A 20104-nucleotide genomic window follows, 5' to 3' on the forward strand; every position below is an offset into this window, starting at 1 on the left:
GGGGAGGTGTACCCTCTACCCCTTCCTCTCCTCCGTTCTGCTGGGGATCCATGCCTTCTACCCCGGACTGATTGGGAGGCGTGGCCTCTACCCCGGGCCGATGGGGAGGTATGGCCTCTACCCTTTCCTCTCCCTCTGCCTTGCCTGCCATTGTGTCTGTCCCCTCCTTTCTGGGCGTCTTGAGCGTCCCGAAAGGCCTGAAATTCCGCCATCAGCTGGATGACTTTGAACTCAGTCTGGCGGTTCATGGTGCTGTGCATAAAAAGAAGATTGATTAGTTAATTTACTTCATTCACATTGAGCATTGGGGACAATGATATTGACCTATTTGAGCCATTTGTCGGTTCGTTAAATTTATACATCGCCCGTGATACCATTCAAAACAGTTATCACATTGGATCATGGTATCACCATCATCGGGTTGATTGCAAAGGCAATAGGTCAGGGCATTACCCGTTATTATGGACTGCTGTTCTTTGTTTATCCATTTCGGTAATGAGGAGTCAGTGCACAGCTTTAGGTTGTCATGGTTGACTACTTTCAGTTCATTATTTTTGAGCTTAATTCGATAAACAAAGGGGGAAAAAACCGTCATGATGATAGCGGGGCCAATCCAAACTGGCTTCAATTTCTTTGACACTGTTTTTCCACCTTTCCTATTCAAGAGGTACACAGCATCGCCTCTTTTGAAGGTGTGAACGTGGATATTCAGGTCATAGTCACGTTTCATCCTTTTAAGCTCTGTCCTTAGGGTTTTTCTAGCAGTCTCATGAGACAGCTCTAGGCTCTCTTGTAATTTTATGACATGCTCCTCAGTGAGTTCATGTTCTCTTGCGGGTCCAGGTGTCACCAGATCACTTGGAGTTGTCAGCTCCCTTCCTAGCATCAACCTGTTTGGAGTGTAGCCTGTGTGTCGATTGACTGAACTGCGGATAGCAGAAGCAATTAGTGGCACATATTCATCCCAGGTGTTGGGTTTCGAGTGGCTAAAGCTTCTAACTGCTGCCATCAACGTCTTGTTCATCCTTTCTACCTGGCCATTTGCTGAGGGTCTATAGGCGGTAGTTCGCATCTTTTTAATGTGGAGAAGCCGACACATTTCTTTAAAAAGGCTACTCTCGAAATTTCTTCCTTGATCTGATACTATTTCTAGGGGTACCCAAATCTAGAGAAGAACTCATTCACGGCTGCTCTTGCAGTGATTTCGGCTCCTTGTGATGGTAAGGGTATGCACTCAATCCACTTCGTGAATTGGTCGATGATCACCATGATGAACTCATTACCATTGCGTGTCTTCGTCAAGGGCCCAAGAAAATCAATATGTACCTTTTCCATAGGTATACCTGCATGATTCTGTACCAAGGGGTGCCGATGTTTTTTATTTCTATGTTTACTTTGGTTACATAATGAGCAGCCTTGAACATATTGTTGGACATCCCTTGAGATTTTATGCCAAAAATAGGATCCCTTAATCCTCAATTTCGTTCGTTGCAATCCTTGGTGTCCTGCACTGGGAATGTTATGGCATAGATTTAAGACCTCTTGCTTAAACTTTGGGGGCACCACTAGTAGGTCTCTTTCATCCGTACCTCTTTTATATATGATGTCGTCTTGCAGGTAGAAAAGGTTACGGTTTAGCCAGTAAAATTTTTGTGCCGCATTTGCCAGTTTGAGATCTGCTTGGCGTGGTATTGTCTTGTCTTTGAACCAGTTGACCAAAAACACTAGGCTGGGGTCCTCAGCTTGTGCTTCTCTCCACTCTTGCTTAGTATTTGTGAATATTTCTTCTGAATTGATCTGGTTGTGAGGACAAGCACTTGAGAGATCTCGGACAACAATGCGAATTCCAGATGACAATCTCTCTTCACACCTGGGTGCTCTTTTGATTTCAGGGTTGATGATAGGTAACTGGACAACATCATCAATGTCATCTGAGAATTTTGACCACATCCCGTGTACGCGGGTACAGTAATTGCATCCACTGCAGGGTAAATCCTTCAGGTTTATCATGTCTGCATAATGTGGGCAAGGTGTGTCGGTTTTAGGTGGTCTGGAGAGTGCATCTGCGTTTTTTAACTTGGTCCCAGGCCTGTATTCAATTTTCATGGAAAAGATGCTCAGCGCTTCTAACCATCTAGCGAGTTGACCCTCTGGTCTCTTGAAATTCATCAGCCAGGTTAGACTCCTATGGTCCGTGCGCAATATGAATTCTTTCCCCAATAAATAGTGACGGAACTGATTGGTAAATCTAACAACTGCCAACAATTCCTTCCGTGTGGTGCAGTAGTTCCTTTGTTGGGATGTTAAAGTAAAACTTCCATATGCTATGACTCTCTCTACTCCCTCTTGTATTTGAAGGAGCTCTGAACCTATAGCGAAATCAGAAGCATCAGTGTCCAGTATAAATTGGCCTTGGGACATGGGAATCGCTAGAACAGGCGGGGTACATAGGATCGACTTCGATTGATCGAAAGCTTGCTGCTGTTCGGACTCCCAACAGAATTTCTTTTTCTTCAACAGCCTGGTAAGTGGTTCCATGATTTTTGCCATATCTTTTATGAATGCTCTGTGAAAGTTTACTAACCCCACGTATCTTTCGATATCTTTAACTGACTTTGGTGGGGCCAGTTCTCAATCACTCCAATGGAAGCATTTGTTAGTTCCAGGCCATTTCTCCCTACCTTCCTTCCCAGGAATTCAACTTCTCGTTGAAACAGATCACACTTCTTTGGCTTTAATCTAAGTCCAAATTGTCGGAAGCGCTGAAAAACTTGTTTTAAGTTTGATAAATGATCATCAAAAGATTTTCCAAGGACCAGGGTGTCATCAAGGAAGGCTAGTACTCTTTTCCAGTTTAACCCTCTTAGCACTAGGTTGATTACTCTGGAATATGTACTTGGGCTATTGGACAGTCCAAATGGGAGTTTGTTAAACTCAAAAGTCCTTGGCGTGTACGGAATGCTGTTTTGTGTTTGGAGTCCTCATGGACTGGGATCTGCCAATAAGCCGAATTGGAATCCAGCTTTGAATACCATATGTTACCTTCTAATGCGTCGATGCATTCAGACATGAAAGGTAGGGGAAAAACATCTTTCTTGGTAACATTATTAAGTGCCCTGTAGTCGATGCACCAGCGAACAGATCCATCTTTTTTCCGTACCAGTACAGGCGCCGCAGCCCAGCTTGAAGCCGAGGGTTGTATTACCCCTGCTTTTAGCATCTTGTCTAACATTTCATCTTCTTCTTTGGTAAAGTGAACGGGGGTGCGTCGCAAGCCTAGTTTAATTGGCTTTGCATCTCCTGTATCAATGTGGTGTTGCATTGCTTGGAAGTCACCAAGGTCAAATTCACTGGCTGCAAATATGTCTTGATATTCCCACAGCAATTGTTCAACTTTACCTAGTCTCTCATCTCCCAGAGTGGACGTAACTCTCTGCCAGAGATCTATAAGTTTGTCTGGTAGTTGGATCGGCTGGCAGGAAGTGCTTGATATGGAGCATTCCCCCTCCGCTTCTGTCATGGGGTTGCTGAGTTCATCCACTTCTGTTAAATTCAGCCAGTCATCTTCGTCACCCTCAAATATATCTCTTGCTTCCAGGGGAAGCAACTGTCCTATTTCCGTCCCTTTTTTGAGGAAGCATTCATCACCTGTGTTGATCAAGCACACTGTAACAACTGGTTTGGTTACGTGCAGGGTATGGCCCACAGAAATTGGCAGATTTCTATATGGTTCCAGGTACATAAATGGTGAATTGGGCAAATAGTCTAACTCAACATTAGTGATTACTTCTGACTGGGCTGGTATGATCAATTTGTGGGGAATGGCAATCTTTATAGCTATTCGGTTTCCATCATCCACTGGTAAACCTGTTTGTGCCATGTCACACTTGGGACTTACATTTTCAGTTGAATTTGTTGCAAGAGGAATAATTTGATTTTGACAAAATAATTGTTGTTTTTCCACATCAATCTTTGCCCTTAATTTCCTCAGCAGGTCTATTCCTAATAGCATTGGGTCGAAAATGGGAGCAACATAGATATGAGTTAGCAGATGAATCTCTCCCAATCGCAAGTGTAGTGGCCCCACTAATTTTGCAGAGAAGCTTTGATCTTTTCCTGCTGCAAACATCTTCATGGACTTCGTACAAGTGGGGGTAGGTAGGATTTTGTTATGGGTGTTCTCAGAGATGATGGTAACATCTGCTGCAGTATCCACCACTGCTTGTACAGGGACGTTTTCAATTGTACATTGCACTTTAAGGGCAGATTCTGACTGTAACCTTGCAATACAGATACATTCCTCATCAAAATAAGGTTTCACAATCTGTTCTGGATCTTGGCTAGACCGATATACATTGTGGCTTCCGTTGTTGGTCTGCTGGGCAAGGTTTTCCTTAGTTTCTTCATGTTTCATAAAATTCGTACAGTCAGAAGAATAGGGGCACAAATTGCTCATAGTCTTATATCTGTGTTGTGCCTCAAAAACTGGGTCCTCTTTAATTGCCCTTGCTTGAACTGGCATCAATTCCGGGCTCAAACTGATCCCTGCCCGTTTGGCGCCTTGTCTTCCTTTGGGCGACCTTTCATGGAGCAGTCTCTAGCATAGTGGTCTTGACCTCCACATGAAAAACAGGCACTTGATGATGGGGAATTGGAGCGGGATCTTGGCTGGGCACGTCGAGCGCCTCTTTGCATAACTTCCAAGACTTGACTTTGGAGTGTAATGAGAGTGTCTAATTTACTTTGGGTTTGTTCATGCATTGATAACATCTTTTTGAACATTGCCTCAACACTCATCTCAGTCTTCTGCTGTGCACCAGCTGTCTTAATGCTCGTGTTGCGAGTCACTGCTCTAATTTGGCTATAGTCTTCCAATTCCTCAGATTCTGACCCAGATTCTTCATCGTACACATTCACCGCTTGGATAGAGGGCTCTCTGAACCGCACGGTGTTGCTGGTACTTGGTCTATCCTTTCGTGCACGCCAACCAACTTGCTGAGAATTTTTAAAAAGCTTATATGTTCTCAGGGCTTGGTCCATCGTGGTGCACTCCTGACATGCAATATATTGGGCTGCCTTCACGTCATATAGTCCTGTTATAAAATGGGCTACCACTTGGGACTCTAAATTGCGGGGGGACTGTCCAGGAAATGCCTGCAGTGCCAACTCCCATAGCTTGTCAACATAGTCTAAGACATCTTCTTTTTCAGCCTGCGTAGTGCTGTTGAATTGTATCAGAGTTGCATGTTGTAGCTGCTGACCACCAAATCGATTTCTCAGGGTGTCATATGCATCTCGTATGTCTGTAAAGACTATCGACTGATGGATCCGTGAGAGATAATCCGCTGCTTTTCCTTCCAGGGCTAGGCCCAGGAAAAATAGTTGGTCACGGAGATGTTGAATATTATGATAATTCAGAAAGTTCTGAAAATTATATTCAAACGTATCCCATCTTTTTGTCCCATTGAAAGAGATAGATTTAGGCAGCTGTACCTTGGACGGGGGTGGCATAAGTGGGCCTCCACTGCTCATATCTCCATAATGATCCGTGGAATTGCGATCCGCAGGTGGGGCCTCGTAGGAATGCATGTAACTAGTCTCATCCCTCCATCCTCGTCTTTCCCTGTGCATGCTTGCCTCAATTAGAGCATCCTCCTGTTCTAAGGTTCTTCTCATAGATGGTTTTCTTCGTGGTAGCCGGGGGGTTTGCCTTACTTTGTCTCTTGCATATCCACAATCCTCTCTTTGCGGGCCCATTGATGTGAGACCCTTGTTTGAGAAATCTTGAGAGGGTGGGTCCAATGTGTGAGTTATAGATTCAGGACATTCAGAGTAAGGCACCTTGTCCATGTAATTTTGACAAAATTTAGCTTCATGAACGAAAGGAACCCGCTCGCGGTCGGATGCCAAAAAGGATGTTGGGTAATGGTCTTCGGTAGGCTGATCGTGCCACGCATTACGAATGGTGCGTTTCGCATTGTTACAAAATGTCGGGTTCGCAACACTACTAGCACCTTCTTGAGGATTGCTAGTAGTGTCATGTTCAGGATACGAACCTGCAGCTTTAGATGGGGTCTGCTGCGCAGACAGTTCCCTTCGTCTGTCTCCAGCACCAGACGCATTATCATTCGAATCCATTTTATTTGGGGAACTGTCGCGAGAGGTACCAGGGGCATGTTCACCTGGTTTCTCAAAAATGCACGATTCGGAAACCGAAAAATCAAAAAGTTCTAACATGTCACCATTACTGATCTTATCTATCACATCCTCCTTAGTGAGTAAACCCTTACGTGCTCGAATGTCAAGCAGGGTTTTAGCCAAAGGCTTGCTTATATGAGATGACCTTAAAAGGTCCTTAGCAGTAATGACATTAATCATTATCTTTGCATCCATTTTGGATTAAACTGAAATATGATAATTATTTATTTCAGTTAAAGTGACAGACCAGTTGATGCAAATCAATTAAAGCAATGATAAAGTCTGTAAACTTGGAATACTCTCAGATCCCTTCTCACTTGAATACAATCTCTACACCACAGCTGATAGATTTCACTATTTTCACTGTTTAATCACTGGGTTAGAGTTAGAGGTGGTTCTTATCCTATTTAGACACTGACCAGGTGTCTAAGGCAAGTGGATATGTTTACAGAGTCTGGATGTAAAGAGTTCAGAGAAACATCCAATATATAGGGGGTTTAGGAGCGTGTAAAGCTGGAAAATAGTTTCTGTGTTTGGTGAGTAGAAACACTTTTACATGGCTGCCTAAGCTTTGACTTTGATCATCTAAATAAAGACAGATGATACTGACTGTTACTGTTACCTTTTGTTTAGAAAAGCACAGTGAGATTGTTAAGCAACAATCTTGGCGCCAATTATTTGTATATTATTCACAGAAATAGTATTGTTGATGTCAAATATTGGAAAGTATTTAAATAGACATGCAAATAATTTAGCTCACATGCAGGTTGATGAATTCCAATCTTAGTTGAGACATCAGTGCGGGAGTGAAAACCATGACCCCAATAATGGTTCACCAGGCTAATTCTTTGAAGTGAATTGATTAAGCCCTCATGCACTTTCAAGTAAAATTATTGAATTGTACTCACCAATTTTGCTCCATTTTGTTGAATAGAAATCACAATTGCACAATTTTATTGGCAAAAATAAACGAAAGTTGAGCTCGAAGTCTCGATGAAAAAATTGAGCTGAGCTGAGATCTTAATTTCGCCAATTCAAAAATAATTGCCGACCCCTATAAACGGCTTTCCTCTCTGGTTTAAGCAATGAAAAAACACAACTAAACCAGGGGAACTCAATTCAAGGCGCTACACTTACAACACAATCAGATGAAACAAGTTTTTAGATTCATAATTCTGATTTGTTTACAAGAACTCTTTACCTTGAAGAAGTCAATTCCCGTGCACTGAGTGCTACCATACACTTTAAAAATGGCAGGGTTCGGAAATTAGTCGCAGCGCCAATTGTCGTGAACGGATTTCCCAATCTCGTTCACGATGTAAAAAATAAGGAAAAAGTTTAGAAAAAGTCTCCACCGAAGTGGGCGTTCTCCATATATGTAAAGGACATATATGGGCGGTTAAAAACTGCTCTAGAGCACTTCGGGAATCGTCCCGGTCTAGCCTGATTTTTATAACATACCAAAAGTATGGCGGATCGGATCTTAGTAGCAGATACAACGATGGGCGAAGATAGTTGATATGTCTATTTCAAATAAGGCTGTAGATAGTCGAGAGAAAGAATGAAAGGTGTCGCGAGCTTTTAAAGGGTAGAAATGATGACGTCACGTTTACGCGGGAGACAGCGAACGAACACCACATGAAGATTACTCACAACAGCTCGATCGAGACACTGACAGTCATGACATGACAAACACTCACAACAACAACAACAACAACAACAACCTATCACAATAATCTTCCCCACAACAGGTTAGCTACACACACAAACTAGAGGTAATTGAAAAAATCGGAATGGTGAATGTGGCTAGATGTGGATGGAAATCATATCAATAGTAACAATCAAAGAGTGGAGGATTGTGATTGAATTGTCAATGACAATGACAATGTCGTCATGACTAACCAGCCCAGCCAACAATCAACTACTGGCTACTGGTACGGCTGCGGCTATTCAAACTAAACTCAAGTCTGAATAGTCTCTCATGGCTTTATTTGGACTCAAATTCCAATGCTCATGTGCAATAAACATACTATTAGTTCATTTGGACCGGACTCCCATGGCAGTGTGGTGTCGGTGTGGTTGCCTTTTATTTGTATTTTTATTGTTTTTCTTTGTTTTGTTTTGAGTTTGTTTGTATTTTAACTATTAATAATAACATAAAATTGATCCAACTGAAAATGACAATTGAAGTGACTATAAACCCTCTTATTTTGACGAGAAGGAGAAAATCAATAGATCAATTAATTGGAAGTCCAATTAAAGAATAAAAAGAAAGGAGTTACATCTCTTCGAAAGGAACAAAAGTCAGTCAAAGTAACTGTGGTCTAAAGGAAAAGCTTTTTTTACAACATAACACAATGTCCAAATAAGATCAAGACAAAGAAAAAACATTGTGCACCAATCCTTTCCACTATTAATAATAACATTGTCATTGTCTCAAGTGAGTAAAGAGCTACTCGACTATGCATAAAGATATATGTAGAATGAGGCCCCAGAATTTACTAGTTACTATAAATGAAAAACAATTAACGATTTGTTTACAATGAAATAAAAATGATGATGAAATTTAATTAAAAGAGATAAACAGTGATCGTGGCAGTTACAAATAGAGATATGAATATTTTACGTAACTTATAATAATATGTCAGGTTCATAAGTTTACGTTTCCAGGCAGTTGATGGGCTTGGATGATCTATTCCTCTGATAACAGGATTGGACTCGTAAAATTCCACTTCCAGGCAACTGGTAAGGAGTTATAATGTAGTACAGCGGGCTTGGGTTTGATCCTTGAAGATTATACAATCAAAGTTAAAAGCTCCGGCGTCTTAATGGTGTAGATATAATATCTACAAAGTCCCAAAAGATAAAAATCTTACAATATATATATAGGAATAGAGTGACTGGCCGTCCGGCATAGATTGTGGAGAGAAAGTGAGTGTCGAATGTTAGACCTATCAGCTTTTATAATAAGTGGCTACGTGACAGAATGTAGAACGAAAAGTATTCACTAATTAGAAATTAATTCGAGGGAAGGCTATAAAAGGAAAGACGATCTAATATTAGAAGGTAAAGTTTATCTAAGCCTACCGAAATATAACTGGAGTGAGATGAATTCAGTTCTTAATAAAATAAAATTTAATAAGATAATTGTGAACAATCTTTACTGTGACACCCCCCACCCACGTTTAAAATATACTCTTTAACCATTATGGGAAAGATAGATTTTACAAACGGAAGTAAATTTACTATCATGATACTCTAGCATTAATCCATTGTTATGATTTGTGCTACAATTAAATTATTTATTAACTAGACATGGAAATGTTTATATTAACGTAGGTATATGAATGGGTGACAATAACAATGAAAGATTGTGATTACAAATCATTGTGATAAACAATATGATGGCAATGTGATTACAAATCATTGTGATAAACAATAATGATGGCAATGAAGCATGATTAAAGTCGATGATATGAAGGTAATTTACTAAATGAAATGAATGAAAATGTAAATGAAATATTGACATTTCAATTATTAATCATAAATGAGTTAAAATTCATAACAATAATAGATAAAGAGAAGATTTCCCAAATCATGAATGGGTATGGTATATATATCCAAACAATACTCAATGTTACATTAAGTTGGGTCATCATGTTTACAAATAAAATTATCGAATTTGTGCGTTCTGATTTGGCATAGTTTGCGAGGTAACTAACAGTATGCATGGGAGGTTAAGTTATACCCTTCTCACGTCATTACACTAATCGAGAAAGTAGGTCGGCGTGAATATTTTCACAACCTGGTATGTGAGAGATACTGAAAGTGTAATTTTGCAAAAATAGACTCCACCTTAGTACTCTACTGTTATTCATTTTGTTATTTCTTATGTACGTGAGTGGTTTATGGTCCGTTTCGACCACAAACTCTTTTAGCAGTAGATATCTGCTGAATGTCTTTAAAGCAAAGACGATGGCCAGTCCTTCACGCTCTATTACAGAGTATCGTGATTCTCTGTCCAATAATTTTCTGCTTGCATATAAGCAAGGCATTAGAGTTCCCTCATGCTCCTGTAATAGTACACCTGCGATGCCCTTATCAGACGCGTCAGTTCTTACAACAAATTCTTTTGATATGTCGGGTAATTTAAGAATTGGTTCTGAACAGAGTAATGCCTTTAATTGGTTAAAGCTATTCTGACACGCTTCTGTCCAAACAATTTTGTTCGGTGACCCATTCTTTGTCAGATTTGTTAGCGGTGTCGCGATGTGCGCGAAGTTGTAAATGTATTTCCTGTAAAAATTTAGGAGCCCAAGTACTTTGCGTACTTCTTTTTTTGTCTTAGGTGGTTGCAATTTTGCGATTTTTGTTTGTTTTTCTGTCTCGGGTGTCTGTGTCCCATGACCAACGGTATGACCGAGAAAATCAATTTCGTAAAATGCAACGCTTGTTTTTGACGGTTTTGTTGTTAAAGAATTACGTTTTAATGCTTCAAGCACTAATTCTAAGGTTGTCATGTGATCAGTCCATGAGTTTGAGAAAATACATGCGTCGTCGAAGTATGAGAGTGTAGACGGGATGTCTTTTAATAACATACGCATCATTCTTTGGAATGTCGATGCGGCTGTCGATAATCCAAATGGCATATAGTTAAATTCTAACAATCCTAATGGTGATTGAAATGCTGTGTATTTCTTACATGATTCTTTCAGTGGAATCTGCCAGTAACCTCTAGAAAGATCACATTTTGTCATGTATTTTGCTTGAGATAAGGCAGCAAATAAATTCTCTTGATTTGGTATTGGTTCTGCATCAAATACTGTTGCTTCATTTAATTTGCGAAAGTCGATACATAAGCTTATCGATCCGTCTTTCTTTTTCACTACTACTATTGGTGATGAGTATGGGCTTGAAGAATATCTAACTATTCCTGTATCTAGCATATCCTTAACTTCCTTTTCAACTTGTTCTCGTGCGTGAAATGGAATAGGATAGTTTTTCACGTTGATAGGGGTGGATGTGGTTAACTTTATGTCGTGTTCCACTAATGTTGTATGTCCGGGTGCGTCTGTAAAGACTGACTGGTACTTTTCTAATAATGACCTGATTTCTCGTTTCTGACATTCGTTTAGTTGAGGATTGATTGTGACGTCGTTAATTGTACTATTTTTAGAGTTACCGTGTTGTGGGGTGTGTTGTAGTTCGACATCATCGCTGTGAGTTTCGATGATTAATCCTACATTTGCAGCTTCAACATGGTTAAATATTGGTTGTGATAATCTGTCTCTATCGAAATATTTTTTTAGCATGTTTGCATGGAATGTCTTTGTTGTGTTGTTAATTTGAATCTCGTAATTAACACCAGATCGTACTGCTAATACATTGAATGGTCCTTTCCATGTAGCTAAAAGTTTACTCGAGTCATCGGGTAAGAGTATTAGTACTTTGTCACCAATCTCAAATTTTCTTGACTTGCTTTTTCTATCGGAGTATTCCTTGTATTTCTCTGCTTTTTTAGTGACGGATTCCTGTGCTAGCTTACATGTATCCTCTATTCTGTCTTTCAGGTTTCTTACATATTCGTAAGCAAACATAATTTCGTTATTGTCCTCCTCATTCCCTTTACAAATGTCGGCTACTATATTGATCGGGCCGCGAGGTGATCGTCCATACATCAACTCAAATGGGAGTAGCCTGTAGATTCTTGGGGTATTTCTCTATATGCAAATAGGATTGCTGGTAAGTATCTGTCCCAATCATCTGGTTTTTCTGCTGACACTTTTCTTAACATATTCTTTAGAGTGCCATTAAATCTTTCACAAAGACCATTTGCTTGGGGGTGGTAGGGAGTTGTGAATGAGTGTTGTATTCCCATGAGTTTCATGGTTTCATGCATCATATGTGATGTAAATTGGGGTCCATTGTCCGACAGTATCTCATTTGGTATGCCTATTCTAGTAAAAATTGTCATCAATGCTTCAGCTATGTGATCCGATGTAGTTGATTTCAATGCTATCGCTTCTGGCCACCTGGTTGCGTAATCGACTAGTGTTAGTATGTGTGTATGGTTTCTATCTGATTTTGTTAAAGGGCCTATAATGTCAATTGCAACTTTTTGAAAAACTTTTTCAATAACTGGGGTTGTCTCTAATGGCAATCTCGGTATTCTGCCTTTTGCGACTCTTCTTTGACATGTGTCACAAGATTTCACATATTCTCGGACGTCTTTAGTAATTCCAGGCCATGTGAAATTCTCGGATATTCTCTTCAATGTGGAAGAGCTCCCAAGATGTCCAGAGGTTATTGAATCGTGCGCTATTCCAAGGATTTTGTTTCTGTAAATACTCGGCGTGACCAGTTGTTTAGCTATTTTGTTTCTTTTCCTATGTAACCTGAACAGAATATCTTTTTCAATGATGTATTCAACTTTTGATTTCGTCCCTTTGTTTGCGATATTGAAATATGAAGTTAAAGTCGGGTCCTTTTTCTGTTCTTCAATGAACGTGTTCCTGTCAAATTGTTGTGGTTCTAGAGAAATAGTCATTGGCTTCTCTGTTGTCTTAGTCATCTTTCTTGTTTCTGCTAGACAAGCTGTTTCTTGGGTTAATGACCATTCTTTTACATCTGTTGGGTTGTCTTTAAGACCTTTTATATTGCCAACAATAACATCAGCGACGGGGTTGGGAAGTATACAGCATTCCACTATTCCTGTATAGTATGGGGTTTCTATGTACACATTAGCTGTTTCAAAGGTTTCGACTGTGCCACTGAATGTGATGCATTGTACCGTTTTTCCAGTTTTGTCTTCGTCATTGATCAAAGATGCTTTTATTCCTACTGTACTGCATCCTGTGTCTCTCAATATTTTGCAATCAGTTCCATTAGCTTTGCCTTCACAAAAAAATAGCGATCCTGATTTGTGAGTTTGTGTTAAAAGTGACATACCTTTCACGCAATACACATTTATATTTTCTCCTGACATTACTCGTGTCTGATTGTTTACACCTGTTTGGAGTGATGCATTTGCAGTTTCTTTTGGATATCCCACGATTTTGTAACATTTGTCTGCTGTGTGGCCTTTCATTCCACAATATTGACATTTAATTATAGGTTTGTTGGTTTTCTTATACTCAGTATTATTGTCAGTGCTATTTCTTGTTTTGTTTTGATAGGGTCGGCTATGGTCTCTATTGAACTGTTTGTTCCATGGTTTGTTACTATGGTCATCCTGTTTCACTTGCGTGTTCCGAGTGATTGATCGGCTCGTCCTATTTGAGTACTGAACTTTAGGTGTACCTGGACTCTGAGCAGCAGCAGCGTAGTATGGTTCCTTCAATGTTCTGCTAAGGGGTGTCAATGGATGTGCGCTGTTAAAGTTTTCTGCGTAGATTTTTAATTTGTCCAAGTTTTCTGGCTTTCTTTCTTTAAAGAATGCGACTAAATCTGGGTTGCAAGCTTGATAGATTCGATTCTTCAGCGTGAGATAGTAAAGGCCTGCAAAGTCGTCTTGTTTTACGTTTGCCAACTCAAGCCACCGATTTAGAAATTGAGTAATTCGGTTAACGAATGTATTAAAGTCTTCTCCACTTTCCGGTTTTGCAGTGTGAAACCTTTCCTGGTAACCATCTTCCGTTAATCTAAATCTTTTTAGTAGAGCGTCTTTAATTTTACCATAATCATCTGCATCTTCAGTTGTTAAGGTATAGAAAACTTTTAGCGGTTCTCCAGATAAGCAGTTAATCAAGGCTGTGGCCCATTTGCTTTCTGGCCAACGATAACCTTTAGCCTGAACTTCGAATCGGTGTAAGAAGGATTCTAGACAGTCTGAGCGTTCATCGTATGTTGGCATGCGTGGAAGTTTCACGAAAAATTCATCACTATTATTATGTTTTCTTTCATGACCGGTTTTTGTTTTTTCAATTTCCAGCATCATTTGGGTCCTTTTGGTTTCTTCTTCTGCTAAAGCTATTTGCCTTTTTAGTTCCCTTTCTTGGGCTCTTTCTTCTCGTTCTTTTTCTTCTCTACGAATTCTTTCTTCGTTTTCTTCTCTACGAATTCTTTCTTCATTTTCTTCTCTACGAATTCTTTCTTCTTTTTCTTCTTTTATTTTCTCTTCGCACCATGAAAATATTCTTTCCTGGGGTATTTCTAAGTCCTTTGCGAGACTTAAGTATCTTTTATATGCTTCCATGTTTTAATAAATTAGTTACGATATTTTATATATATTATATTGACAGGATACTGTTACTGACTGTTTTATTTATTTACACTTACTGGAATGAACTGTTCTATTTTTAGAAATCTCTCTCTCTTATTTCAACTTATTATGTATGTTGAATTTGATGCCTTTTATCGTTATATCTTATAAAGCAATGTGTCAATACAATGCGGAGTTATTATGACTTGTGTCAATAACAATGTGTCAATCGCGTGTACTCTAAACTATGTTACTACGAAAAATGTATCACCAATGTGTGTGACTCGTCGTTAGTTTGTGTACAATTATTCGCAATGACGCTAATATACTAGAGTGTGATAACAATAATAGGATGCCAAAATAATCCCAAGTTATCTATCACTAAATATAACACGACGGCTAGTAGACTCCTTTTATTATTATTTAGTTTTTAAAGACTCACTTTTCAGAACATAATATATAAGTGGTTTTCGGTAACAGTAGTATGCCAAAAATGCATTTAAAACAAATCACTATGCAAAACAAATCACGATGTCTATAGTTACTATGTGATGCCCAACTCATGTAAAAGAGAATAATGAAGGATATATTTACCAACTCAGTTCGTGGCTGGGACCTCTCTCTTGTTCAATGGTTGTTCAACAATTGTAATTAGGCATTGAAGAGTGTTTAACAGTGATGTCTGAAATACAAAACAATAAAATATCGTAAGATTTACAATAGTTACAAAATGTGTTCACAACACTGAGTGATTGGATGACAGGTGAATGAATCGTTATGGAATGTAAACATATTGAAAACAATTCATGAATGAGGCAAACAACAAAATGAAATGAGTGATATAATAACAAAGTGGACAAGGAATGAATGAATGAATGAAAAACTGAGTGAATAGATGAATGAATGAATGGATAATGTATGAATGAAAGAATGAAGGGAGGAATAAATGTATGAATGATTGGATAAATGAGTGAATAAACGGATGAATGGATGAATGAATGAATGAATGAATAAATAAATGAATGAAAAATGAATGAATGAATAATTTATAAATGAATAAATGAATGAAGGAATGAATCAATAAAATGCTATTCAATTTGAATGAAAGAATGAATGGATAAATTGCTATTCCATTTAAATGAAGAAATGAAAAAGAAAAAAAAATGAATCCTGTAAATAGGGAGTTCAATTAAAATATGATCAAGTGGGGCAATTAAGAGTTTTACAATTTAAACTTTAAAGTTAGATGAAATAGATATAAGTAACTAAATAAATTCAATTCTTTATATGTGTCCCCTCCAAAATGTCATGGTCTCAAGTGAGTAAAGAGCTACTCGACTATGCATAAAGATATATGTAGAATGAGGCCCCAGAATTTACTAGTTACTATAAATGAAAAACAATTAACGATTTGTTTACAATGAAATAAAAATGATGATGAAATTTAATTAAAAGAGATAAACAGTGATCGTGGCAGTTACAAATAGAGATATGAATATTTTACGTAACTTATAATAATATGTCAGGTTCATAAGTTTACGTTTCCAGGCAGTTGATGGGCTTGGATGATCTATTCCTCTGATAACAGGATTGGACTCGTAAAATTCCACTTCCAGGCAACTGGTAAGGAGTTATAATGTAGTACAGCGGGCTTGGGTTTGATCCTTGAAGATTATACAATCAAAGTTAAAAGCTCCGGCGTCTTAATGGTGTAGATATAATATCTACAAAGTCCCAAAAGATAAAAATCTTACAATATATATATAGGAATAGAGTGACTGGCCGTCCGGCATAGATTGTGGAGAGAAAGTGAGTGTCGAATGTTAGACCTATCAGCTTTTATAATAAGTGGCTACGTGACAGAATGTAGAACGAAAAGTATTCACTAATTAGAAATTAATTCGAGGGAAGGCTATAAAAGGAAAGACGATCTAATATTAGAAGGTAAAGTTTATCTAAGCCTACCGAAATATAACTGGAGTGAGATGAATTCAGTTCTTAATAAAATAAAATTTAATAAGATAATTGTGAACAATCTTTACTGTGACAAACATAAAATTGATCTCTTCGAAAGGAACAAAAGTCAGTCAAAGTAACTGTGGTCTAAAGGAAAAGCTTTTTTTACAACATAACACAATGTCCAAATAAGATCAAGACAAAGAAAAATCATTGTGCACCAATCCCTTCCACCCTCTGCCCCAACCCCCCCCCCCCCTCCCTCCCCTCTTTGTGTTTGCACACAATGGAGTTTGAGTCCGAATAGATACAGGAGACTATTCAGACTCATCTGAATTGCCACTTCGATCAACTACTGGTCATTGAAATTATAGTAAATGAGTGAAAGAATGACAAAACATATATATGTAATTTTTATCATATACCTATTAAAATGATGAGCTCAATTTTAAATTTGACTGTGTTGTGATTCTCTCTTTTATCTTTACTTGAACTCCACAGATATATAATCCACCTGACAGAGCAATGGAGAGCGATTGGTTGTTTTCAAATGAGGACGAAGTGGATGAGACAGAATTGGAGGTGGCACTTTACAGTCAGATTCATTTTGATTCGGTGACAGATAATTTAACACCAACAACATCAGCTGGTAACAAAGACAAATTAGATTTAGACTTTGTGAAGCCATCATTTCAAGTTAAAGTTAGAAATTATATACGAGAGAAAACTAAAAAAAGCTCAACAAAAAAGATAGAAGCTAAGAAACCACCGGTTTATAATTGCGATTTTATCAGCCTGTCAACTGTTGCTGAACCCAATGAAAGCGATGGCAGTGGTACTAATGATTTTGTTGAAGAAGACAAAATTCACAAGGAAGACAAACAATTATCAATGCCAGAGTGTTTGCCGGATATAACCTCAAGATTTCACCAAGGCTCTGATAAATCCATGTGTGACATCACTATCAGTAAAGGTGTTAAAAGTCCCTTAGAAGAAAAGTATGTGTGTTGTTCACCAATTTCAGTCTGTGATATCAGCAGCGATGCTGGTTTTGTTGAGAATAAAGACACATCTATTCAGGGAGAAACACCGACTTCAAAACTGGGTCATTCAACAATTATAATTTCTGACAGTGAAGAAAGTTGCAATGGTGACAAAGAAAAAACTCACCAGAGTAAAATGCCTGCATCACCTTCTGGCCATCCAACCACCAGGGTGTGTGACAGTGACAGTGATGACGATGATGAAGAAGAAAGTCATACGCAGACTGTAGTGTTAAGCTATCACAGAGATTCTGAAAATTGTGACAGTGACAGTGATGCAGGAGAAGTTGACAATAAAGGCAAGATACAAAAGGGTCGTTCACCTCATGTAGTGCGGAAACGTCATCAGAATTCTGGTAGTGAAAGCAATAATGAAAATGAATCCCTTTCATCACCAGCTGAAATGCTTAAAAACGAATGTGGATCTGCTTTCATTGATAATAAGATAAAGAATACCAGTCTTGACTCAGGTAAGCCATTTTATTCTGCTTAGAGACAGCCGTGCAAAGGTTAATTTTCTTTCAGTTTTTATGCTGAAATCATTACATTAGGTGTCATGTTGGAGCTAGAGTTGACTACAAAATTTCTTTCATATATTTCAATACATTAAATCCACAATCTCTAGACTACATTCAATATATTATCACCAGTTTTTATGCTTGCCTCAATTTTTGCAAGTCAACAGTAAGTTTTTATTAAGTTGGATTATTTATTTAAAATCTTTTCTACTGTCTGTCAGGAAGGAGAGCAGTGTTGAAAAAATTCTGTCTCAACCTTTTAATGTGCCAAATTTTTTACAATACTTGTCATTCATCCAGACATGGACCATACCTCTTGATGTTGTTTGTCTTCATTATAAGATTATGCATCGTTCTGCCAGTGGCACCAATAATATGGTAACACTGTGGTGATCACCTAAATGCCCACTGGCTTGGTGCCCGTTTTGCCTAAATGCCTGCTAATTTGTTAAATCCTGGGTGGGGATCCTGACCTCCCATAGTGGGTAGGGGGGTACATTGTCTTCTATCCCCTTATATCTGTTTTCCAACTTGCTTTCTGTCTTTGTCTTGGCATGATATTACTTGGTTTTGTCCTGGCCCTGGCCGGAGTCCTAGATGGGAGGGAAACAGTCAAATGCACAGTTATTGTTTTGGGAGATGATATTTTTTTCCTTGTAAATCATCTCTCTGTAATGTATTATTGTTATTTTAATGTATAATGTAGGCATTTGAGTGTATTCCTCTTTGTTGGATTTTGTGCTTGTGTCTGGATGAGACTTATAGGTGATCTCTAGGTGCATTGGTGGTATGCTCTTGGAATCTACATCTGATCCCTATTTATTCCCAGTTCCCCTATGTCTTACTTTTTCTTGGGTACTGTCCCATTTTCTTCCTTTTTACTGGCGCTGATATAACCTAAATGTGTTGCAAGCGCCGTAAAACCCTTAAAAACAAAACAAACAAACAATTTGTTAAATCAGAATAATTTCTCTTTAAATGTAACTCTAAATGCCTGTTTTTCAAATTGGAAATGGTCTTAGTGTCCTCTCTAAAAACATTGGCAAAAAAAAAAAAGAAAGAGATTTTTCAATGCCATTTATGACCAAAATAATTGATTGATCCCTGTTTGCAAGAGCCTTATTTGACATCTAATAGCAGCGCTTCAAATTACTGTCAATTCATTTCACATTTGCTCTACCCTCACTGTCTCCAGCAGTCTCATCTCATGTCCCTCAAACTGCTTTCTCTCCGTGTAGAGTCCAACCAATTTCTTTCAATTGTCCGCTTCCAATTGGCTGCTGAAAAAGGACAATTTTAATTGTCCATCTATTGGTTATCAGCAAAGTAAATCAAGTACTAAAATCACACATACTCAGGATATGATGCCCAGTAGACTGGTCCACAAGGCGATGTATGCCCTGGAATGCTGTGCTGCCCTTCAACATTACAGAAGAATCGTGCATTGAGGTGCGACTCATGAAGATCTTGCAGAATAGCGTATCAATGTTTAAGTTATAGGTTCAAAGTTAAATTTTCATAGAAAAATCAGGAGAGATTGCAGTGAGCAGGCAATAAAAATTGTTCTGTGTTAAAATGTTGAGTAAATGGGTTGTATGCACACACAAACACAAACACAAATGGGTTTTATATATACACACACACACACACACAAACAACACATGTACAGAGACATCCGCATTCTTTCTTTGTATGTGTGTGTTTGTGTCTGTGAAGTAAAGTAATCAGAGCTATGGAGCCGGAGTTTATCCCGGTTTCTATAGTGCTATATAGACGACAGCAATTGCTTGCTGACATTTGAATAGGACGATAATCTATATAGCAAAGTACTTTTCAGATCTAACAGTCCTAGCAACCAATCACTGCTGGGTGGGCAGTGAGTTTAGAACCAAAAACCCTGGGATCGCTTCCACCCCCTTTGCACGTGAAGCAAGTACTCTACCAACTGAGTATTCGGGATCCTCCCCATTTTTATGAGTACATGCGTGTATATACATATCTATTGACAAGGTCAAGCAGTGTTTAGCGATTACCTGTTATATGTGCTACTATTACGTCACAGAAGTTACTTGATAGTTGTATTTGTAATTCTGCTTTGTCTGGCAGCTTCATACAAACCTTTTCAGATTATTATCATGCACCAGTGCCTGATTATTATTTTGTAACTGCATTAAAGCAAATATCAGTTA

General features: G+C 38.5%; 1 protein-coding gene across 4 annotated transcripts in view; it reads left to right on the forward strand.

The window, feature by feature from the left end:
- Positions 1-20104, forward strand: part of LOC144972574 (uncharacterized) — a 40772-nt gene that overhangs the window by 2468 nt on the left and 18200 nt on the right. Inside the window, exons 1-2 of one of the 4 annotated variants that reach the window (XM_078913943.1) lie at positions 3995-4154; positions 16856-17867. In XM_078913943.1, the coding sequence (XP_078770069.1) occupies positions 4134-4154; positions 16856-17867 (1033 nt within the window). In that variant the 5' untranslated portion in view covers positions 3995-4133. Of the gene's footprint in view, positions 1-3994; positions 4155-13970; positions 14039-15934; positions 16022-16855; positions 17868-20104 lie in introns of those variants that run through there. The other 3 variants (XM_078913946.1, XM_078913945.1, XM_078913944.1) reach the window with 3 other exon arrangements.

Source organism: Berghia stephanieae, chromosome 5 (assembly GCF_034508935.2).
Source record: "Berghia stephanieae isolate SIO BIC M18660-M18661 chromosome 5, UCSD_Bste_1.3, whole genome shotgun sequence".
Taxonomy (NCBI): domain Eukaryota; kingdom Metazoa; phylum Mollusca; class Gastropoda; order Nudibranchia; family Aeolidiidae; genus Berghia; species Berghia stephanieae.